At 36.9% G+C, this 25,950-nt stretch overlaps 1 protein-coding gene across 1 annotated transcript in view; it reads right to left on the bottom strand.

The window, feature by feature from the left end:
* Positions 1-25,950, bottom strand: part of LOC126183857 (microtubule-associated protein 1A-like) — a 610,220-nt gene that overhangs the window by 45,528 nt on the left and 538,742 nt on the right. The window contains exon 13 of the mRNA XM_049926148.1: positions 18,753-18,965. Coding sequence (XP_049782105.1) covers positions 18,753-18,965 — 213 coding nt within the window. The remainder of the gene's footprint in view (positions 1-18,752; positions 18,966-25,950) is intronic.

The following is a 25,950-nucleotide window of genomic DNA, read 5'->3' as shown; positions in this document are numbered from 1 at the left end:
TACCAGAACTGACAGTAATGGCAACGCTCAAATAGAAGTAGCAGAGTTACAGGAAGCCTTCCAGTATGCAGTAGAAGGGCAACTAAAACTGTGCTACCTCCAGGAAAGTTTCTGGCAGGGCTACGTCAGACATAGGTAGGGGTACCAACCACTCTGGAAATAATTTGGCCTTCAGAGGAAAACACATTATCAATCTATCACCATCTTACAAGAGTGCATGTTAGTGCTGTCACAAATGACTCCATGGATAGCATGCAGTAACAGTAGTTATGAATGATGTGAGATACATCAGTATCCAGTGAAGTGGAGAACATAAGGGAAATTTATACATCTCAAAACAAAGAAGATTTTGTTAGTTATTTCAGATAGGAAGACTGATGAACTGATGGCAGCAGAAGTGCTGTACCAAAGCCAAAGGGAATAGCTTACAGTATGCTCTATAAGATGGTCCAAACTATCACTAGGACATGTGAATTGGAACTGTTTCTCATGAAGCAGATGGTGCTATGAGCAGGGACACTCAACGGTAACAAAACAATTGGAACAGTGGAATACTGCTAAACGAAACTCAATGTGACATCTCAGGATTCACTTTTTGGCTACCAGCAGTGATAATATGCTCAGAACCTTATGTGTCCTCTACTGTACCTACCTAATAATCCTCTCAAAATCCTGCCAGCAAAGAACCTAATTTACTCAATAGCTACCCTCTATCTCACCATACTTAGTTCCTAAACAAGCTGTTAGCAGCACTGAACGGCCACATTAGTGTAGAACAGTTGTTCCAGCACATTCAGCAATACTGCATTGGGTGCCAGCACTGAGACATGGTAACAGGAATTTCAATGTTGGGAATGTTCTTAATCTCGGCCATCACTTTTGTGGGCTGTATCCACCATCAGAAAAGAGCTGTCTGCCTATCCGATCTCCCATCTCACCTACCAACTTAATGGAAACCACAAAGTTTATCACAGGTGACCGAATATTCTGGTTGTACAAGTCACCATATGATATGATGGACTGTTTAAGAAGAACAGAGAGTGCATGAAGTGTAAATAGTGGAGTGGGAAAGTGCACTGCAAGAGTAGGGGGAAATCTGTAGACACAGTAGTGCTGTGCTGATTTAGTAATTCGTAAGTTCAGCAGCAGCCTGGAATTCAGAGGACTGGATGTTCCTGAAGGGGCAGGAGCATTGTGGCCTGAGCTTCATTTAGACCTCCATGACCAACTGAGTGATTTGTTGGCCAGCCATTCAAGTAATTCTGCAGCCACCTGCTGCAATAGTGCTGGTACAGTACTCTGCAGTGTGGCTTTCTGCTGTCAGAGATTCACTGCATTACTACATGCACAGTGTGGTACAATGTGGCTTCTCCATACTCAAATATGTGACCAGAGCTTACCGCTCCTTGAACACACCAGTCCAGAGGTAGTATAAATGTTCCTAGCTCAGCCAGTGGTTCCATTCCTGCAGATTCATGTATTTGACCAGTCATTGGACAAATGTATGACTCAGCTACTCTACCCTCAAGTGGCATCACTGACTAGCTGAAGCTGCTGATCTATGAGCCATCATTGATTCCTGATGGTTCTGAGCTCCGAATTGGATCTTCCAAGGTGAGGCCATCCGGTGGGTGATGTCAACTGACACTTCAGCCAGTCTCTGTGGGTCCCAGCTTCAATGTGGAGCCTGCTCAGTTCCTGCCTGACTTGCCCTTCGTAACCAAACTGATGGGGCAACTCACATTGGTAAAGTTACTGGTTGCTGCCGGCCCCCACTGTCTGAGCATGGCACAGAGGATATCAATCGCTGCCTGATAGCCATGAATAGTACTATGCTGATACCACCAATGCTGTAATTGTATTGAGTAATGAAGAATGTTCTTGTTGAATAAGTATTTTTGACTCAGTGCTTGACATGGTACTGGAAACCATATTACAGCTTCCCACACAGGCAACTCTGCAGCTAGAACCAGTCAGCCCATAACAATATGAACACGAATCTGCAATGAATTATTGGCTGTTTCCTATATGTTGATTACTAAGTCATCTGTAGTTTGGAAATGTACACATCAACCAGTTTGCTTATAACCAGGGCCTACCTTTTTTCTTTAGCTTTTTTTTCTAATCTCTTACTGTGGTTTAACAATAATTTTAATTCATGGGATTTTTCTCTACTTCACTATTCTTGCTAAATGGTAATTATGCTTCCCAATTATAAATAACTGTTATATTCTGAATATACAACAGACATGAGTATTGAACATCACAGTTTATGAAACACATCCATGTGTTACAATATTTTAACAACCATTACAAGACCAAAGGTGTACATTCAGATGCAATTTTTCTTTGGTATGATACTAGAAAATCCTGGGTGAAATAAAAACAATGGAATGACTCAAAATAATGATGCATATATAGGCATATAAGCAAGAGCCAGAACATAATAGCTTGGATGTTTTCAGTGGTGTTACAAGAATATTAGCTTGCAGTATTGCACCACAAAGCATTTGTTTGTGTGTAAGGCAATGGATGTTGTTTGAAGTAGGTGGAATACAGTAACTCCACTTCAGAAATTTTATGGACAGAAATGTGAAGCACTTACTTACAAAATTTACTTTACACTACAAATTATTGTACTGTGAATTATCTTGCATATATTACAGTTAAACAGTGCATCACTGAATGAAACTTTCAACTTTTTGCAAAATTATAATAGCTGAAATACTTTGACAAAAGCCCTTAGAGTCAAGAATTACAGAAATATAGCAACTGATGTGGAACATCATGCAGTGTTCAATCAGTTGAAAAAAAAAGAACAATCAATGCTTCTTCTATAACTTATTAATGGTAGCTAACAGATCAACAGCTAATCCCAATTTTGAAAATTTCAAACTGTAGTAACAAAACCACTTTCAGAATTTAATTCCAAAATTTACTTTACTACTCAGGAAATTTGATTATAATGTGTCTGACTCAGTGTAAATATAAACATGCCTCAGAGCAGCATTCCGTTTAATGAGGAGAATTTCTTCCTGTACAAATAGTCGCATTTTCAGGCAAACGATTATGAATATAAAGTTTAGTAAGGATGTCACCAATGCATAAATGAACACTGTTAGCACATGATGGCTCTATTTGCACTCAGAGCTCATAGCATGAGAAATAACTTTGTATCTCACAAGGAAGCCACGTATTGTTTCATTAAGTTTGGTTTTTGACTATGGCAATCTAACAATTTCTCAATAATCACACATGCTGTGACACTATGTTAGTTGCATAACAATGCTATTGAATAGAAATCAATGTAAATACAACACATACATCTTGAAGAGAAAAAGATTAACTGTATATCTGTGTTAACATTATGAATGAATAAATTGGTTAACATTTATTTCATAGTTATATGATTTTTCCCAAAGAAGGAGCTTTGTTATCTCCATATTTTTCATTATGTCATGCAGGACTTTCATTTATTACAATGATAGACAGTACTGGTATGGTAACAAAATATAACATATATGAATGATGTTCCTTTGACTTTTGAAGTGGAAACTCTTGCACTGCTTTAGAATCTTACATAAATACCATTCACATAACTCAGTACACCCAAAAATGCTATACAGTACCCTACAAAACAAAATTTATTACCACATTACAGTCGGCGTGATGGATGGTTTGAATTCTGGCAGTCGAGGTATTTTTTACCATCAGTATTTAGCTAACAAGAAGAAGACAGTTCGCAGTACAAAGTTACTGATTACCAGATTGTGAACCAAAGTCCGGGATTCAGTCTTAATTATCTCCCCATTGCGAGTGAGCACATGTGACACTGTTGATGGTGATTTGTCTCTCAGATAGAGGCTTAAAACTTAGGGAGGGTTGGGCTGTTTTCTTATCCTGCGACTGGTTTCATATGCTCCCTTCCTTTTATGATACTGTACATCTGCTGTACCTGGAATCCTACAGGCTGTTATTGCAGCAGTATTACCACTTTTCAAAGTATGTGTGCCCTGTTGCTATGTATGAGAGAGTAAGTAAAATCATGTCAGAGTGTAGCCTGCATGTGTTAAACATGACTGGAAGAACTCCAAAACTTAACCTCTCTGTGTGGTGTACCAGTTTTATCAAAGTGTTTTATTGCATCTCTCAACAAGACTTTGCAGAGATGCCTGCCATTTGTAAAAGGAAGTGAAATAAAGCCACACTCTTTATTGTGCCAAAAAATACAAGTGATGACTGTACTAACTCCTGATAAAGTTTCAGATGTATCATAATCTATAAATCTCAATCATGAAGACATTACCAAGAGAGCAAGGAGGATGATCTCGAACTTTGCTATTCTAAGTGCCATCTTACTCACTCAACATTATCTTATGTATTACATAATGACCTGTTGAACTGGCCTTTAACAAAGACTGTGTAAAGTGAAACTTAAACAGAATTAAAGATAAATTTTAGACAGTTTTATTGTATAACTCAGTGTAGCCTTCCTGAACAGTAAATTAATATTTTGGTAGTTCTTGCATTTATTTTCTGGGGAAAATTTATGTATCTTAGATAGAACAAGAAGAACTACATATGTTAGTGGGAAATGATGTATATTAAAATTGTGGCTACAACCAAAATATATTTTTACATCCTTTTTCAAGGCTCAGGGAATGCTCTTTTCTTTTACTGGCATTTAACATCTTGTTAAGTGTGAATTTCAGTTAATGTCTGTGATGGTTTTGTAGGATTTCAGTTACTAAATTTACAAACTATCAGTGGCTGACATAAATAATGTTTTACAGAAAGTTGTTAAGGGGAACATCAAACATGTGGTACCTCATTAATCAAAGAACAAACGCGAATGTTGAGCAGATATGATAAAATTTGGAAGTAACAAACTAATGTACATACCAAAACATAGTAAAAATGACAATTAATTCCAAGGGCATCTAGAAAGTAAAGTCCTCAGTGTAACTGAGGTGGAATAAGGGAAACCAGCCTGCATTCACTGAGACAGATGAAAAACCACCTTAAAAACCATCCACATACTGGCCGGCACACCAGACCTCGATGCTAATCCACTGGACAGATTCGTGCCGAGGACCATCATGACTTCCCACCTGGGAAGCAGTGTGTTAGACCTCATGGCTAACTGGGCAGGCTTCTTCCAGATACTTAATTATCACTTCTTAATTTTCATTTCCTGCTGTCATATTTTGGTCCCAAGATTTTTCTCTGTATTTTTGTTTTTATCTTTTATATTTTACCTAATTGCTTGGCTGTATTTAGCGAAAGAAATCCTGAAGCATAAAGGCATTCTGGTCTAATCACAGTGTTGTAGTGATGGAGTTTTGCATGTATGGATAAATATTTTTTGTTATACAAGTTTTTTTTGTTAATTGAAGAGCCATGGCTTCTTTGTCCAATGTATTTGGTTGTATTATTTTACCTTGATATGTAAACTTTGTAGTCTTTTATTATTCTATAATAAATTTCCATGCATGTTCATGCCTCCAACAAGTATGTCATATACTCTGGTTTTTTTCCCAAAGAAATACAGTTGTCTACTTTTGAAGGTGTCTCTTTTACGAGCTTTAACTGCATTGTTGCATCTTTTATACATTCATCTAAGATGTCAAGACTGCCTGCAAAAGATTATCCTCTTTTCTCTGAATTAAGCTTTTTTTGATTCCTTATTTTGTTCTTCTCTTTCATTCCTTTATTACCTATTCCAGTAAACAATTGAACAGCAACAGGGATAATCCCTCTCCTTCTCTTACACCAATTTTGATCTCAAAAGCTTTGGAATGCCTATGCAGCCCATGTTAAAATCACTAAGTTTGAGGAACATTTATGAATAAACTACCAAATAGAAAAATTTGAAATTTTTTTTACATATAGAGTGGTTTAGTATTGCAGTTATGACAGAGGGATTTTGGAGTATCTTTTCTAGTTTCCTTCCAATTATTTTTTTTTATTAATGACCCAATTTTTTTTACAAATAATTGTTTTATAATTAAACTGAAATGAAACTACTGAACATATTGCCAAATGGCTGTGTTACAATGTAAGTTTGACCACTAGGAGTGCTGTATAAAAATTTCATCTCTCTAGCTTGAGTGGATTTTGAGAAAATGTTCCTTATATTCGAAAAATTCTAATTTACTGGAAATGGCTTTCAAAGTTTCTCAATACATTCCTGCACTACAGGATGGATTATCAGGGTCTTCTTCTTCATCCTCCAAAAGCTTCCTCTTCTGTCTTCTTTTCTGGCCTGTTGTTCCATCATACTTCATATGCCTTTCTCTTCTTTCTGCTCCTCTTATCCTTTCTCTGTCAATATTTCTTAGTGCTCGTACAGTGTTCACCCCAGCTGTAAATCCTAATGCCTTTAGAACTTCACACTGTTCCCTTGGTTGTAGGTTGCAATTGCATCATAAATGCCAAAGTGCAGTCTTTTTACGCTTACAAACACCCTTTTAGGAATCACTTTCCAAATCAAATTGTTTACGCTCTCATTAGGATTCTGCGTCTTTCCGTGTAGACATTTGTGTAACAATTCTGGCTGTGCTAAGTCATGAAAAATTGGTTTTATTGTTTCCTCCTGATTCTTGTACATACTGCATATTATCCGCTTTACACAAGAAGTATAATACTACCAACAACAGGTGCAACACTGAACTAATTCGAAACAGTAAACAGCAAAGAGACGATGTTCCGCACTCTTATTCATTGTAGTATCGCAACTTGGTATTAGTGTTAATTTTCTTTTCCCTACATTCTTCCTCTTCTTATATACACGGTTACTAAAACGTGGCACCATAGCCAGAACAAAAGTGTACGACAATATTAAATGGAGCAAGATGTTCGAAATTCTGAGGAAAATAGGAGTAAGCTGTAAGAAAATACGGGTAATATTTGTCACAGAAAACAATGTAGCCAACACTTGCATACTTGCTGTATGCGTAACATAAGGCGCTGTATGCGTAACAGGCTGAGAAAATCCCAAGCAGTTCGCCAGGAAGTCATGAGAGGGTGTTAGATGCATTCAGCGGCCGCCCATTTCCTCTGCAGGCGTGGGGGAAAATAACTCCACTTCTAGGGCGAGTAGAACAATAGTTCAAAGTTTAAATTAAAGAGGAATGTTCCAATTAATTTTCAGTAGCAAAACAAAAAAAATCGTAGTTTTTTGGATTTGTCCACCTCCGGCTCCCCTTAAAATTTAATTTTACATTTTGTATTTGTTAGTGTGTCTTTTAGGACTGCAGCTGACTTTTTTCAACTCCCAAGTCTTTTAAAGGTCTTGAATAATGTTTCTCTGTCAATTGAGCCATATGCTTTTTGAAGCCCACAAATTTTTGGCTCTCATTCATCTACACCTGATCTTAAATTTCAGGTTTAAGATTTGTTCCACAAAGGGTTTTCCTTTTCTAAACCCTCCTTTGTACACTTCTAATTGCCAATCCAGTTGGCTTCCCAGCCTTTTTTTTTTTTTTTTTTTTTTTTTTTTGATGGAGTCAGTTTCATCACCTTTTTGGTGAATTGGGTGAATTAATGCTGTTTTCCAATTTTCTGGTATAGTTTCTGTTTCCCAGGCTATTTGAAAGACTCCATGTAGCTGCAGGACTGTCCCAGAATCTGCAGTTTTCCACATTTAACCAGTTACTGATTCTTCATCTTTTATTACCCTTCAGATCTTTAACGATATTTTGGATTTCACCCATACTGCAAGATCTTGAGTTTGTGTATATGCATCCCAAATTTTGTTCTAGAACTTTTTCTCTTGTCTCTTGGTTCCTCACAATTTAGTAATGTCTTGAAATAACTTGCTAGTATTCCACATTTTTTTCTTTTCCTTTTTTTGGCTAATTTTATGTCTTCATTTTTGAAGCACAAGTTGGTAAGTTTGGAGGCTTTGTCTAAAAGTTTTTTAGAAGTTCCTGGTATTGTTGTTTTGGAAGTCTCCCTTGGTTAGTGATAGCTTGTTCTTTTCAAAATTATTTTTGACTGTCCTTATTTTTATTTTTTGTTGTTGTTATTGCTTAAAGCTATTAAAGTCTTCACTTCTGGTGGTGGACAACCATTTTGGCCAAGCTTACTTTCTCAATAGCAATGGTTTTCACACTGTTCATTTCACCATCCCTAGTGTCTTGAGAGTGGCACTATTTCAAGTGCTGTTATACTAATTTTGCTTTAATCTCTTCCTACACTTCTAAGCCTATACTTACTTAGCTGTTACTTGAATTTTTGTTTCATTAGAGTTTCAGAATCAAATTTATAAATCCAATGCCCCTGTTTTGAAATCCATGTTTGTGGCATAAATTTAATTTTTATTGCAGTTAGATAGTGATCTGTTGCTATATTTGCCCACTTTGTAACTTTCAGGTTCTTAGTTTGTTTTTGATTGCTAAAAGATATAGTTACATGGCCATGTGAATTTCTTCTGGGTTTGTATTGGGTGATTTCCAAATTTTCTGTTTCCTTGGCAGTTTGTTAAAGTTTGTGGACCATAGTTTCCTCAGTTTTATTCATTCTTTTGTGCTTTGGATACTCTCCAATAGTTTTCCTGAACTTTCATTCTTTTCCAGTCTGTGCTTTGAAGTCCCCTAATAAAAGCTTGACATTCTTCAGTGGAGCTACTACTAAGATGTTTATTTTAATAATGTAGATAATAAGAGTTTGCTGCCACAAGTGATTGAGGACATAGGACAGATGAAGCTACTTAGTGTGAGTTTGCAGTTGTAGGGTGGAAGTCCTAAGATCTTGGGTCCAAACTAAAACAACTGATTTTATGTAATTTTGTATTAATTGAGTTGTGAAGCATAATTCCCCCAGTCAGATCCCTCTTTCTTGTTCTGGATTGCCTGTCACAGGTTTTGCAATATCTGACAATAATGTCAGCATTTAAAGCGCCTCCCCTTGTAGTAAAACTTGATCAGGAGGACACCACGTTGATCCCAGAAGACAATGCACACAATTTTTGACAGAGATTGTCTGTCTGAATCTGACTTTCATAACAGAGCAACCATACTGCCAATGAATGGATTGACAACACAAGCAAGAAACTATTGCCTTTCTTTTCATATCATTGTCAAGATGTGAATGCTGTGGTGAGAATTTGGGTTTGTGTTTATCTGCTGGCAGCCATCATGCACATATACTGTGGAAACCAAGCCTTTGGCTGATAATTTTGTTCAACAGTGAGCAAGAGATAGGGGGAAAAAGGCAAGTGTTCCAAATTAGTGAAGTGCTTGTGCTGCAGAATTATTTGTTGCAGACTTCTCATCAGTTCTGAAGTAGTCAGCCACTACAATATTTTCTGTGCAAATTGTATTGACTTTAAATGAAATGTCTGTACCATTGTCTAATTACGTATATTGTTGCTCACAATGTCAGGTCTATGGATGTGGCAGAACTGACAGACAGTTCCTGCTGGAGTTAGTTTCTGAGTGTGGTACCAAGCTCACAGTTGGCAGAAGATAGTACTGATGTTGGCTGTATCTCCTACACATATGAATGATGACTACTGCCACAACACTGAAACTACACCACAATGTTGCCTCATACCCACTCTCTGCAATCAGTCATGTATGTTTCACACCCATGACTCATGCCATAACTGTATGTGGTTGGAAACTGCATTCTAGGTGACCTTCATACAAAGGCTAGTAAAATGGCAGTTGTGGTGATATAACACCACTTATGCCTTAAGAGTTCCTGCACAGCTGTTTTAGAGTGCCACATCAGACAAAATGCATGCATGTGCAACCTTTGATGGTTATCCTTTATCCACAATAACAGTACGCAGACACTTGCATGATGATGTGCACAACATTACCAGATCAGTGGTTTGTTCACCACTGGCCTAGTATCACAGAAAAGAGCATTTCCAATGGAACAGGCATATGTGAACTGGACTCACAAGCAACTGCAGACAGTGCTCTTTGCTGATGAATCCAAAGGTTTGCTTGACAGTGATTTTCAGCTTTCTCAGTTTGCCGGCGAGTACCTGAGCCTGTTTACCAAAGATGATAACATCCATTTTTCTGATGGTGTTTGTGTTGGAGGGTGGTTCCATATGGGACCATGTCTGCTGAAGCATACAAAGGTGACATGTTGTATCACCAAGTAAGCATAAATTGTACAATAATGAGGAGAAAACTGAGCCCCCACAACTATAATAACTATCACCACGGAGTATGTCTAGTTAACTGAGAAATCACAATTTATGAATGAAGAATGGGCATGTGGTAAAGTTCTCTGTACATTATTCCTCCAGTATTATATGTATTTCTTGTGCTTCTCTACAAATCCTGATAAATGTACAGTGATACTAGTCCACTTGGCTCATGCCATTACTCCTACACTTGTACTTCAGAGGCCAACTAGGGTGTCTGGTGAAAAGCATTCAGCATGCCGGTATTGTTAGCCCCATTCTCCTTGCACGAATATATGGTACATCTGCGAGAATCACAAGGTTCTTTGTGATGATATTATTTCTTATTACACTTCAAACAAAATTTTATTTTTATTTCTTAGAATTATTAATAAATTAATGTATTTATATTCTGCTAAAATAATGTCATTATTTAACATTCTGCATCTACCTAAGCAACAAGTGTTTCAATTGCTCTGTGATATTTTATGGAATATAGCAGTGTAAGACAGTTCACTTTAGCAAAATTGTATTTTACAGGAATTAAGATGTAATTTCATGTGAGGAAAGTATATAATGCTAGATTAGCAACAATACTAAAAAACCCAGGCTCCCACTTCAATGGATAAATATCTGGCTTACTACCACTTATATGAGCTTAGGTATTTTTCAGCCCTTCCTCTTTGTTTATTGCATGTAACACATGGCAGTACTCCAGAAGAGCATCACTGAAAGATTTATAAACTGATAGATCATAATTGTTGGTTAAAAATTTAACTCATTGTTGTCAATCTATAAAAGTGTCATTTCAAGAGGCCACTGCATGTAGCAAGAAGTTAGAAGTGTTGGTTAAACTTCATTAATGAATTTGAAAATATTCAATTAAATTCATTGATAAATCAAGTTCCACAGACCCCAAGAAGAAGGAGAATCTTCAGGGATGTGCAACGAGTCAATTTATACATTAACAAAAGACAAATATATTTAAACCTGTATAATGTATTAACAATAAACTAGCACTACTACATTTAATGTCATTCACACGTATGCTACCGAAATTTAAATTCTCATGAAACATAATGATATTACTGTCTGTCAGATCTGTGTACATAACAAATTAAATAATGAGTAACTCAAAACTATATGCCTCACAAAACACATGTCAGTGAACTGAAAACATTTTGTCTGTTGCCAGAGAAAATCCACTCTTCAAGTGGGAGCAGATGGAAACAAGTAGAAAGATGTAAAATTGTAAGCTCTCAGAACCATAGGCACCTTCTCTTGGCAGAATAGAGGAGAGAGTTGAATGAAGAGAGGAAAAAGATGAAGATACAGGAAAAGTTACTCAGTACCCCAAGTCAAGGGAGACAAACTGGACAGGGTGAGAAGGACTATGTTGAGAAAAAAATATGTAGACATGAAGAATAAGGATCTAAAATCTTAAAAAAGTTTGTTTTATTTGAAAATCTTTAAGAGTTTTCACATAGCAAATACACATGCATTACTTTTCAGAATGGTCTCATAATATAGAAGCAGCATTCACATATGAGGTATCTTCAATATGTACAATGTCCATCACTGGTGTGAAAGTAACCCACACATCTCTTACAATCATGGATATCCAGTCTGCCTTAGCTTCACTGTATATGCCAGAATATTGGGAGACAGTGTTTCGGGTCTCTACTTGATTATTGTGTCATTCATTTCTCACAAAAAAATTTCTGAAGCACTACAAGATATTAAACTTTATGTTCAACAAAGGATATGGTTCCACACACTTTGAAAGGAATGTCTATGGTAGTTACTCCCATTGACTTTCCTGGGATATGAGTTAGTCATGGTGGTTCTGTTTTATGGCCTCCATATTCATCTGACCAAAATCCCCCTGGATTTTGTCCTGTGGGCACACTTGAAGGAGCACATTTAGTCTACTCCACCATCCACCAATGAATGTGGAAAAACTGGTAGTGCAAGTCCATGCTCCTCTTGTAACTGTAGATGCAGCTCTGATATGAAGAGTTCAGAGAAGCATGATCCAGTGAGTCTCTAAGTGTTTTGAGATACAGGGAGCTCACTTTGAACATGTACTCTGAAGTCATCATATGCTTTGTGAAAGAAAAGGTGTCACTGATAGTTTGTTTATAAGATTTTAGAAGGTATCTGATGTATTACGTATGGCTGCTTGTACTGAATGTAGTAGTATGTTTAACATCTCCACATTGATAAGTTTTGTAGTTATTTCTGTTTTATGATAGGTAAGTTTTGTTCGATAAATATTTTCAATATGTCTGACCAATGATTATTATTTTCTCCATTAAAGTTTCTGCAGCTGCAGGATATGTATAATTTAAGAAACAGTGTACACTATAGCAGTATTGGACAAACTGATGCCTTCACTATTTAATCTCTCAGAACTATCCATTCATCTTCTGCTGTATTCCTTGCTCCTGTTTCAGTCATCACCTATAACCAATAAGTTATGGTCAGAGTTCACATCTGCCCTGGGAAATGTCTTACCCTTTAATATGTGGCTCTGAAAGCTCTATCATACCATTATATAATAAGTCTGAAAGTGGTATATTGAAAGTAAAAAAAAAAATGGATTGAAAGGAAATACAATAAATAGGAACCATAAATTGAGGCCAGGTTAGTAGCACATTCTGGAGGAAATTTCCACCTGTAATGTTCTGAGGAACTGATACTGGGCAGGAGAATCCTGATTGCACATGTTGTGAAACAGACACATCATCACAATTATCACTTTCTAGACCATGAACTGCCTCAAAAGACTATTTATTGCTTTCATATACAGAGTGAAGAAAAATTCATATGTTTTTCCACAGTCCAATTCCCTGTCCAGCACCAATACAAAAATGTCACCAACGCTTCCTGGTTAGTGCAGTGGGTAGAGCTTTGTGTTAGAATATTTGAGGTGAAGAATTTAATTCCTGGTCTGGGTGTAATTTTTTTTTTATTTATCAAACAAAAATATTACACGTAGACCCAGAATCAAACTTCTCACCTCAAATATTCTAACATGAAACTTTTGTCACACATGCGACTATACTGTCACCAAATTGCCATTATTTGATGTCGACTTTCTACTGAAAATATGCATAGGATGAAATTTTCTTAGAGACATTTTTGTGTTGATAGTACATTGTGAAGTCCAACTTGATAATTTTTTGTTCATCCTGCATACTTTCTGCCTGTACCCGCTCATTCTAGTTGACAACTTTGTGACTGTCTCACCAATAAGTTTGGCTGCAAATAAACTGACAAAGCCTTTTCTTACAACTTTTATGTTTTCCTACACCTTTTTTCACCACTTATTTCAACTCATTAGGGTCTCCTTTTTTACCGTGATGAGTTCCATTACTTGTTATTTCTTTTTTCCTTTTGGTAACAGGCTTTTTCAGTCTTAAAAGTGATGTTCTACATCCTGATCTGTGAAAGCTGCCTGTCTCTGGAAAACCCCAAAGGTCAAACCTTGAAAGTCCCTATTTCCAGATATAACCCCACCCTCCACCATTCCCTTCTATGTTTCTAAGTACAGCAATCAGTTGCCTTTACTGAATCCATCCATGACCTTCATTTGCCAATAAGCTTTGGATCTCCAAGTGGGAACTACTCAGGAGCATGTAGTCATCAGGAAAAACAACCATAGCATGCTAAGAATCAGAATGTGAAATGACAGATTCATTAATCACATATGTAGGTTAGAAAATTTACAAAGGGAAACAGATAGGTTGAAATTAAAGTGAGGACCAGTGAAGTTCAGTGGCTGTATGAACAGGCCTTCTTGTCAGGTGAGTACCTGACTCAACTAAAAGTAATGCAGGAGTAGGTCTAATAATGAATAAGAAAATATAAATGCAGATACGCTACTGTGAGTTGCATGGTGAATGCACTATTGATGCCAAGAAAGCCAACACCCACCACAGCAGTACAAGTTTATAAGCCAACTATCTCTGCATCTGATGAAGAGATTGAATGAATGTATGAGAACATAAAAAAAATATTCAGATAGTTAAGCGAGAGGAAAATTTAATTGTGTTGGGTGCAGTAACCCAGTGTTACCAACTCGATCATGTTGGCAACTCTCTGTCCATTAAATCAGCAGGACATGAGGTGCTGGCCTGTCACTTGTTATTCAAGTAGCCTGTGTTGGTGCATGATGGCTAACCTCAACTTCCAAGAGGTGGCACATTCAGACAGCACTAACAGCTGTGCATCAAGAGTGGCAGCTGCCAACACTTGGGAATGTCACATGCTATCGTGTATAACCCCAGAGTGGAATGGCTTCATTTCATTGTGTAATGGTTTATGCTCTTGTTACCTTCACACTGAAATTCTGGGAAAACGGGTACAGCCATGGACAGGTGTCACAGGCTGTATCTGGTGTGACACGCAAGAGACACACCAACAGAGAAGAGAACATGACCAAACAAGAAAGCAAGAAACTTGTGGTTTTGCCTTTCTGTGGTACAGTGTGGGGAAAGGTTAGCTGGCTCCTGAAGAGATATAACATTTCATCGCTGTTCAGATCCCCAGAAAACATTTGGCAGCTCATGAGGCCTGTGAAGGACGATCTAGGGCTTTGAACGCCTGGAGTGTACAAGATACCATGTAAGTGTGGCTGTTACTATGTCGGCCAAACAGTGCGCACTGTGGAGCAACGCCGGACGGAACACGAGAGGTGCCTATGCCTACGCTATCCAGAACATGCCTTAGAAAATGGACACCAAATTCTATTCGACGAAACATCTGTCATTATGAAGATGAAGGGATTTTGGGATAGCATAATAAAAGAAGCTATTGAAATAAAAACCTCTGAAAACACCATCAACAAGGACGGTGATTTGCAGCTCAGTACAGCTGGGGACCCGGATATCGCAAAGTTAAAATGGCCGTGACAGACGTGGGATGAAAATATTACCATATATGACAAGGAAGAGCACCAGTGATGTCACAGCCAGCAGTATGGCTATATAGCGACACGGCCATGGCGACACAGCAGTCCGTCTTACCACTTGACAATGACCGGGGAGAGCTCGGTCCAAAGCTCATGGGATTTTAACTACGTGATGCGGTTGGAAGCCCAAGAATATTTTATCAACTGGATGTATCATTTTGCTACCAAACTGCAATTTTTTTGTATGGAAAACATATCATTGAACCTTGCCTTGAACAGTTCCTCGCAGTTTGATCCAGCACCATACATAAAACCACCCATTACATGGAGAATTATTCCACCAAGCTTTCTTTGGTCCCAACTTTATGACACCAACACATCCACTGTTATCTTACACTTTTCATTTCCTCAAAACAAATGACTTCATCATTATCTCCCCTTAGACAAGGAATCTACGACTTAGGTACTCAAATGTCACAAGTACATGAAGGAGAGTCTGCACCAGCTGACCCTTTTACTTTTGGCATCTGCCATCAGGATCTTAGTTTACTGCTTCTAATTGACCTACAATATTTCCTAAAACTCAAGCATCTCCAAAGGATTAATGTGTGAATCCCTATCACTTCTTACCCCCTCAAAACTGTGTACCCCCAACGTCAACTACTTCAGGAAACCAAACTGGCCTAGTGATCCCTTAGCTGTTGTGCGTCTACATTGCAACCTACCATACAGAAAATTGCTTCTAATTTTGCTGACACCAATGATTTCCTGGAACATCTGACATCTGTACCTGATTTACCCCAGCCACACACCTTGTTAGTCACTACTGATGGCACCCACCTCTATACCAACATTCCCAACACACAACATTTATCTGTAGACTGGTTATAGAAATATACTTCTGGTGTTACCTATGCCTTTACCACCCATAATTATCCAATGAGTCTAGTTCACAAAAAAATTCTCAGGCCAAATAAATTAGTTTTTCTGCTGCCAGTCTCAAAAAAAACTAAGGAGCACTCTCTTTCAATGTCCAATCTCATCCTGATATAAAATTAAATAAATAACTTCTTCAGCATGGTTATAAGTTTCTGACATGATATGCTGAAATGAGGTCTACTTTATTTAAAATTCTACACTTACATTTATACCGTTACACCCTATAGTGGACATTTATCCTGTCGCCATTATCAATTTCCTCTCTCCTGTTCCATTGGCAAAAAGTGTATGGGAAGAATGATACTCAGTATGCCACAATTTGAGCTCTAATTTCTCTGATTTTACCATCACGGTCATTTTGCAAGATGTGTGAGAAAGGAAGTAATATGTTGCTTGACTCTTGTAAGTAACTACACTCTCACAATTTTAACAGTAAACACCTGTACGATGAGTGTCTCACTCTTGTAGTGTCCATCAACAGAGTTTTACTGTCTCTGTGGTGCTCATTCTTATTAAGTTAACCTATTATTAAAGTCAGCACTCTTCTTTGGATCATTTACATTTCCTCTATTCATCCTACTTGGTAGGGACCCAGACTGAGGAGCAATATTCAATAATCAGTTGAATGAAAGTTTTGTAAGCCATTTCTTTTGTAAGCGAAGAACATTTCATTGAGATTCTTTCAATGAATCTCAATCCCACATTTGCTTATCCTGTCACATATTTTATTACTTCCTATCATTTTAAAACACTTTGGATAGATACTCCTAAATATTTTACAGTTACTTCTACACACCAAATCATAACATCTTGCTGTCACATGCCACTCCTTTTGAATCTGTTTCCTTGCTCCACAGTTTTTACCACTGCAAGATTTTTTCTCTACACTCTCCAGTAACTTCATGTGCCAGCTACTTGAAAGAACTATCCCACTGATGGAAGAAAAAGCTGTGACACAGCTTATGTCACATACCAACTTCATGTTGGTATAACAACCACAAACATGTCAATAAGGATAGTCAAAGCATATATATTAACAGCACACAGCACTTCATTTAGAGCATAATCTGAAACATGATGATATGAACTTTGGAGCTTATTTAGACACATACACAACTGGGATTCTTCCTGTCAACAACAGTTCCTCATAACTTCACTGATGGGAACTCGCTTTACATTGTATGTGCTCGGTTCTCGTCACCATCTAATCTCAGTTGTCATCATTTTTTGGGTATTGTTCCTCTTTTCTTTTCATTTTATTTACTTATTAATTTTAATCTCTGAATCATTTGTCTTGTAGTTAATTTTCCACTCATTTTACTTATTTATATGGTGTTTGCACTTATCTCTGACATGCCTACTGCCATCTCTGTCATTTCTAAGTTCTCAGGTTTTCAAATTTTGTCTGCATCCAGCAATCCATTTTTCCCTCTCATACTATCTTATTCCAGAAAAGGGAGCCCTTGGCTCTGTAAGCCATCAATTTCACAGTCATGTTTTTTCTCTCTCTCCGTAAGAACATATTTTGAAATATTGTGTTTTATATGTTTGGTCAAATTCAAAGACAAGAAGATAAACCAATAAGAAAAAAACAACTGCTCTAGTTTTATATGTTTGGTCAAATTCAAAGACGAGAAGATAAACCAATAAGAAAAAAACAACTGCTCTAGTAAACAGTACTCTCTACTGACACAGTTGGAACTACTACTTACCAGCATGTCGTACACTCATAAACACTACAGATAAAACAAATGAGTCTAATCCTTACTAAATTGAGGATTAGCACTTTCTTCCACTGACCCCTTATATGCATATTATAGCTAAGTAAATGGACACATAATCATATAATATAATTTAATTCATCATTATGAATGAGTCATTTCCTAAATCTGCTTTTATTTTTATTATACAAAAAGTCAGTGGAGCAGCTTAGTCTTTCCATTAAGTTACCATGTACTTTTGTGGATGAATAAAACTAAGTGTTGAATAAGTAAGCAGTGATAGGCTGGACATTTAAGAAATTCCGTGATGCAGACACAGATATATTAGTAAGAGAGCCATTTCTGTAAAAGACAGAAATCATAACATGTATTCAGGCCTCCATGCTATCAGGATCTGCTGTGAAATTTCATTATGCCACAAATTCCAATTTTTAGTGTCAGATTTTATATGTAAAATGACTGCACAGTGGGAAGGATTTATCTATGACATTTTATTTGTCTATAATAAATCAGCAAAACAATAAAAATTCAAATAATGCTGAAAAAAGAAGAATTTGATTTCAGATCCTCTCAGTATGAGTCCGATATAGCACTTATATATCCTCTTGCTCCCCAAATTGATCTTTGTGGAGGAAGATACTGATCTAAATGTTATTTACTTTTGTAACACAATACTGTGAAATTTTAGTTTTCCACTATTTAATTTAGTTTCTGATGCATATAACCAAAGTTAGTATTATGTACTTAGATGGAACAACACTTGCATAATGGAGGATGAAGCTTTCACTATTAATTTAATTTTCCCACAGCTTCTGCACATCAGCCAGTTTAGTTGCAAGAAGCAGCATCTCATCATTGCATTTGAGGAAACGCTAGTATCCTACCAGTCTGAACAAGTTGCTTTATTTCCAGCACACCTCACACTGAAATATATTAAGTACTGGGAGCTGATAATGAAATATGTGATGAGATAGTAATATGATAGACATAAAAACTTCTGTGAACATAAACTTAAGGAAGGGAACCCTACCTTCAAGAACATTTTGGGTTACAGTGAAAGTCTTTCCTGTGTCTAGCGGCACAGTCCAGTTGACTGGTTCAGGAGATCGCATGATGATCTGCTCAGGTGATTTCACCCTAGTTGGCTCAGGTGGAGATTTCACTACAGCTGGCTCAATCTCTTCCTTTGACTCTGATACAGTTTCTTCCTTTACTTCTTCATCCTTCTTTTCTTCTTCAGCACCTGAAAACCATCAATAAATAATTTAGCTGAAGTATATATCAATATTATTGATCCCACAAATAACTTATTTCTATGTACATAATGTGAATTCATTGTGCCATTTCTCATTTTCTGTTTGCTTAAGTTTATTATATATAAAGGCAACAATAATATTATTTATAAATATAAAGAAGTTATAATTATGTAGAACCAAGACTGTATTATGTATTATATGTTCATTTCTTCTTTATGCACAAGATGTGCATAAAGAAAAAGAACCATTACTGGATGTTAGTAATTATGCAGCGTATAAAATTAATGACTGTAAAAAAAACCACAGGGGATGAGCAGTGGCACAATTCACACAAGTTTGTGTACTTTGCAAACATTTATTCACCAAACAGACAGAATTTTATTGTCAGACTTCCCAACATTATCTATTATGTTTATGAGGCAAACATCTAACTCTGCAACTGATTGTATGAAGTAGTCTGACACTCTTAAAAGTATCAGTCCTGCTCATCAAAAGGAAACTATTATAATAAAACTGGCAAATGTGCCACACATAAACAATTAGGACCACAAAGATAAACATGCAAAGTATACGAGTATGAATGAAGCTGTCTCCTTATACCCTACTGAATTGAAAATTACAGAGCTCTTAAATAATGTGTCAGCAGCAATGTTGCATTTACAAAGCAAAATTTAAGGATATATAATAATGGAGACATGACACAAAAGCTGATAGGAATCTTGGAAAAGAGCCAACTTTCAAAAACTATTAAACACATTAAAATGTACACAAACATTAAAATTATCCCTTTGGGTTTGTTTAATGAAACACAAAGTAGTAGTAGGGTGTTTCAAATGTAGAAAGCAATGATGATGTTTCTTAGTGTAAAATCAGTTTGTTTTCCTTTCTATTTAATAGTATGTATCAACTGGAAGAAAGTACCTATGATTAAGGAATATTTAAAAGCTGTTGCTGAAGTAAATTAAAGAAATGTAAACTAAATCAAGTGATGACAAACAGTATGGGTATGAAGAATTAAAGTACACAATCATTTAAAAGTTAACACCATAAGAGTGCCACATAATGTTATATTTATGTGCAACAGAAGAATTAAGGGCTTTCATGTGCCAGAAGAACATAAACACAGAAATCTAGCTTCAAATGAGACAACTCTTCTTTGGCAACTAATGCTCACTACAAAAAGTAGACGCCTTGAGGAAGAATAAATACATGATGTAGTACCTGTTTGTAAGATCATTTATATCGTATTGCTCATACCATACTTTCTATAGACAATGATGTGGACTAAGAAGGAAGAAAACCTGAATTACTTTGCTTACAATATTCTGCATGATCACTGTTCATTTTCATTACATTGCACGTTGAAGTGATAACCAAAATACATCATATTGGTGTAAAATATCTGTGGAACTGTACACACAAGCAACAGTAAGCAAAAAAGATAGGCAATACTTGTATGAAGCCACTACATAAATGCATTACTTCCAATGAGTCTTGTGTGTAATAGGCATATGGAAAAAAGCTTAAACATTTTGGAGCACTTATGCGCTCTATTCTTTACGAGATTTATTGTTCTGATTCTATGTCAGAGGCTTAGTATGTATGTGACACACTAAGCGTCAGAATGTAGTTGTTACATATTTGATCACACAATTTCAGCATAGGACTGAAAGTTTGGTTTCAACAGAGGACTGTTAAGTTTTTAATACTTTAGTGTGTTGAGAGTGTAGCCAGTGAGACAGATGATGTTTGGCTAAGTCCTGACACACTGTTAAAATACTGGTGCAAATATATTTATAGTTACAAATGTAATGGCAGTGTTTGTAATTGGGGTACATCATGTACATGGCATTCAGTTTTCCAAGCTGGGCAAGGAGGCAAAAATGTTGCAGAAACTACAAAAAACTGTTTCTGTTTTAAAAGTGAGATAATAGCTAAAATTATGGCACTGTTCACATTGGAAGAATAATCTCCTTTCAAACTGGTATGTTGATTTTCAGTACCCTGTAGGTGTTTTATTCTTGTGGATGAGAGTAATTAGGAAAGCTGCAGTTCAAATACAGTTGTTGTTGCTTCATAATGGTAAAGGATCAATGATACTGTTAAATAATTAGTTACCTGAAGTAGAAATTATGTCACAGTTCACATAATGTATTGATATGCAAAATACACTGTCATACATATTCTGATGTGGATGACCTTACTCACTGTGCACAATTCAACAATGCTCCTGTTGAATATGGGAGTCTCTTGCAGATAAAATGCTGCATAAATATACAGCAACATTGATAATCTTTCATGGACTATGCACACTGCAGAAGACATCAATTTTACAATAAACTGTTAATATATAGATCTGAGTGCACAAATATATACATAGATTAAAAGAATACAATATCCTGCACCATCAGCAACTCCAACAGAAGAACTGTAGACATTAACTAGTGTCAAAAGTAGCCATTTTAATTCTAACAGCTTACAATATTTGCACAAATAATAGAAGTATATATCCACTGAAAATACCGAGCTCAATATATGAGAATAATGGTACAATTATGTGTATACCAGATGGAAATTATTGATTTACTATGACCGAAAATTCATCAGACATGAAAGAAACCAAGACATAGCTTATAAAATGATATAGGATGGAGAGTTTCCAGATAGGCTTAATGTAAATAAGATACTTCTAAGTCATCAGTGGAGTTTTGAATGGAAGACATAATAAACATCTGTTAAATTACTGAAGAAGCAAGATGTTTACATGCAAAGGAAGAGAGAAATGTTGAATGTCATACAGTGGTTTACAAGTATCAGTATCTTCATGTTACACACAGAATGTAGAGGTTTATATCAACAAGCAAGCTACAGTGCAACAAGTTAAACAAATTTATAGTAAAGCACCAGTTGATGTTTCAGAATTATTTCAAGGTTAGAAAATAATGCTTTTAAGCTACTTTGACAAGAGTGCTTGTGGTACATTTATAGACACAAACTATCACTTTATGTACATTCTTGTGTAGTATAATACTTCTTTTGATATATCATAGTGACTCTGGCTGTAGATTTCCACTTTAAATGGCACAGTTGATTTACTCATTTGCTTCACTATTAGAATGCTGTACAGCTTCTTAAAACAACCCCTTAACCAAACATGCAAGCCTAACTGTATACAGAAATATTATGTGGAATACAGAAAAGATAATACTTAAGAATATGCATATGTTGTTTGAATATGTTATATGAAAGAGGACATAAATTTAATTATGTTCAGTAATATATTTCTTTGTTAAGTACCTACAGTAATATAGTGGGTGAGTTTGTTCACAGGGCTGAGAAAGTCAAGGGCACACCACTTCCACTATAATCAAAAGTATTATAGCAACCTTTGGGTAGATGAATGCTTTGTTATAACAAATTGAAATAATTTTCAAAATACATACTTTGACAGAAATCTCTACCAAATGTAGCACAGCACTTCTTTATTAGATTTGTATAAAAATCATGACACAAATTTCCTTAGACTCCTATAGGAAGTAGAATGTTTTTGATTTAACTGCAACAAATTTGTTCAAGAAGATGACACAGCAGGTGAAACTGATCTATCAAAATTATAATTTGTGAAAAAGTAGCTTTCTACTTAAAAATTATATCAGTTAGAAATCCACAGAAAGCAAATTACATAAAAAGTTTGTCACTCTGATGTTACTTTCCTAAAGGGAACTGCACAAAAATTTTACAATTTTTCACAGTCTTTGGTGTTTTATTGTTTGAAGAGTATACACCATATCTGGCATGCCATGTCTGAGTCCTCACAATCTAATGATAACTTCATCTAAGTAAAGAAATATCATATATGCCATCTCTCTGGGAGATATGCAAACTCTACTCAAGTGTTTACTCACATTTTAACTGTTTGTGTACTGTGTTTATGAAGTGGAGATGGAAAACCATATGAGCATGACATCAATTTTTTGTAAACATGAATAAGTTTGAAAATCAATTATAGTTAATAGGAAAAATATATCAGCTTTGCAGTGATACCCAGTGACACAACTTATTATAGCTTTAAAAACAATTATATAGTGAATGGAGAGTGTGCCTTTGGTTTGAATTGAGATCCTTCTGATTGTCATCCTTATATCATAAGCCATGAAATCACTAGTACTACAATTTAGTACTCTCATTCTACCAATGTGATGGATTGTATATTGTTGAGTTACAGACAGGCACAATGAAAAGACTGTTACACATACAGCTTTCAGCCAAAGACTTCTTCAGTAAACAAAACATACACATATTCACATAAGCAAGCATACCTCATGTAGACATGACTGATACCACTGGCAGTTCCAATCAGAATGTGACTGTCATGTGAATAGCAATCTGGAGTGGCATGGGCAAGGGGGAGGGAAAGCACATTATGGATGGGGAGAGAGAAGAGCACTGTCTGGCAGAACATGCAAGGACTAGAGAGCGCCAGGCACAGCATCGCGAGGTGGGGATGTGGGGGATGAAATGGGGACCAGAAAAGATAAGGATTAGGAAAGGAGAGGGGCAGGGAAGGGGAAAGGACAAGAGGGTACATTGGCAGGGGACAGCACATAAAGGGAGTGAAAGTATGTGAAAAGGAAGGAACTTAGGGACAGGGGGGTAGAAAGTGTTGGGTGGAGGGTGTGAGAAAAGTAGGTTACCATTGGTTAAGGTTGGGACACTTTTGGAAGTGGAGAATATGTTGTAAAAGTGACTCCCATTTGTACAGTTCAGAAAAGCTTGTGGTGGAGGGGAGGATCCAGATGGTCTGAGTTGTGAAGCAGCCATTGAAATCAAGCATATTGTGTTCAGCTGTATGTTGTAGGATGTCTCTCATTTCAGGGCATGGTGATAGATAATCAAAACCATGACAAAGGATGTGGTTCAGTTGTTTCAATCCACAAGATAATTGTTGGGTGGTGAAAGGGACACTCTTTTGTAGCTGCCTCTTGGGGGATGGTGGGAGGATTGGGAGTGTGTTGGGAAATGGCATGGGAAATCTGTTTGCAGACTAGTTCCAGGGAATGGTGCCTGTCTGTAAAGACCTTGGTGAAACCTTAGCAGTTCCCCTGGATCTAGTCTGCAAACAGATTTACCAAGCCATTTCCCCACACACCCCCAGTCCTCCCACCAGCCCCAACAGCCACCTACGAAACAGTGCCTTCATCATCCAATACCACCCCTGACTGTAACAACTGATCTACATCCACTTTGATTATCTATCATCATGCCCTGAAATGAGAGACATCCTATCCAAGATCCTAAAGTGGAATGCCCACCTAACTTCCACAACATCCTATTCCATTCCTATGCCACTCCCAGCCCCAACCCCTTACCGTAGGTATCATATCGCTGAGGAAGACCCAGGTTCAAGACCTGCCAAATCCATTCACCCCGCACTTCCTCCTCCAGTCCTGTCACAGGCTTATCTTATCCCATCAAAGGCCAGGCCACCTGTGAAAGCAGCCGTGTTATATACCAGCTCTGCTGCATCCATTGCACAGCTTTTTATATTGGTATGACTACCAACCAGCTGTCCACCAGAATGAATGGCCACTACCAAACTGGGGCCAGGATCAAAATAGACCACCCTGTGATGCAACATACAGCTGAACATAACATGCTCAATTTCAGTGGCTGCTTCACAACACAGGCCATTTGGATCCTCCCCTCCACCACTAGCCTTTCTGAACTGCACAGATGCACTGAACTGCACACATTCCCCATTCCCAAAATTATCCCAGCCTCAACCTACAGTAACCTACTGTCCCCACAGCCTCCACCCAACAGTTTCTGGTCCCTTGTCCTGTCACCTCCCCCTTTTTCATATTCCCTCATTCTCTTTGTGTGCCGCCCTCCACCAGCATACCTTCCCATCCTTTCCTTTACCTGCCCCTCTCCTTTTCCGCTATTCTCCTTTTCTGGTCCCCATTTTTTCCAACACAGCCACCTCCTGATGCTGCATCTGGCAGTATCTAGTCCCAGCATGTCCTGCCAGACAGCACTCTTCTCTCCCCCCATCCATACCCTGCTATACCACACCCATCCCCACTCCCACTCCAGATTGCTATTCACATCACATTCACATTCTGGTTGGTGCTGCTGGTGGTAGTAGTCACATGTACGTGAGGTGTGCTTGCGTGTGAATGTGAGTATGAGTTTTCTTTGCTGAAGAAGGCTTTGGCGAAAAGCTATTATGTGAAACAGTCTAGCAGTATTTTCGTTTTGCTTGTCTGCAACTCAACAGATCTTCTTTACAGTGAGTAGCAATCTCCCTTTTTCCTAATACTGTTGATATTCCAACCTGGTGTTTCCACTGTTTGGCATTGTATGTTGTGATTTATACTCATACTCGTAAAATGGGCATGAGAAAGAATGCTAGTAAACAATGCAGATGCCTTGTCATTGCTTGGTAGAAGTCGTTTATTACAGCCAGCTTCATATTTTCCTATTAAAGATTCATTATATACTGTAAGATATAAACACAACAAAGATTAAGGAAGGCCCAGTTAGTATTATATTGCTTAAGTAGGTATATGTAAATTGCAGTACACTCATAAACTTTTTGTTATGAAGCAGCTACAAATTTCTAAATAATTTTTGAAAATCATCTTGAAACAAAGTTCTTGCAGGTCTTTTTATGGCTAATAACAGAATACATTATTCAAATGCAAGAGAATACATCTGTAAATTAAAATATTGTATCAGATACAATAAAGATGAACATTATTTCTTTACTGTAAATATATTTACACCACCAGATAGTAAGTGTACTGTCAAGGAGTTATTTATTTTGTTCCTTAATAACACTACAATAAAATAACTAGTTTCTTATAATGCAATAGTTTTATTTTATTAATTATAAGCATGCCTGTACTGTGACACCTGGACATATATTTAACAAACCGAATAGTTGTTAAAGGATTAAACACTTATACT

This window comes from Schistocerca cancellata, chromosome 4 (assembly GCF_023864275.1).
Source record: "Schistocerca cancellata isolate TAMUIC-IGC-003103 chromosome 4, iqSchCanc2.1, whole genome shotgun sequence".
Taxonomy (NCBI): domain Eukaryota; kingdom Metazoa; phylum Arthropoda; class Insecta; order Orthoptera; family Acrididae; genus Schistocerca; species Schistocerca cancellata.
This window is presented reverse-complemented; position numbering and strand designations above follow the sequence as displayed.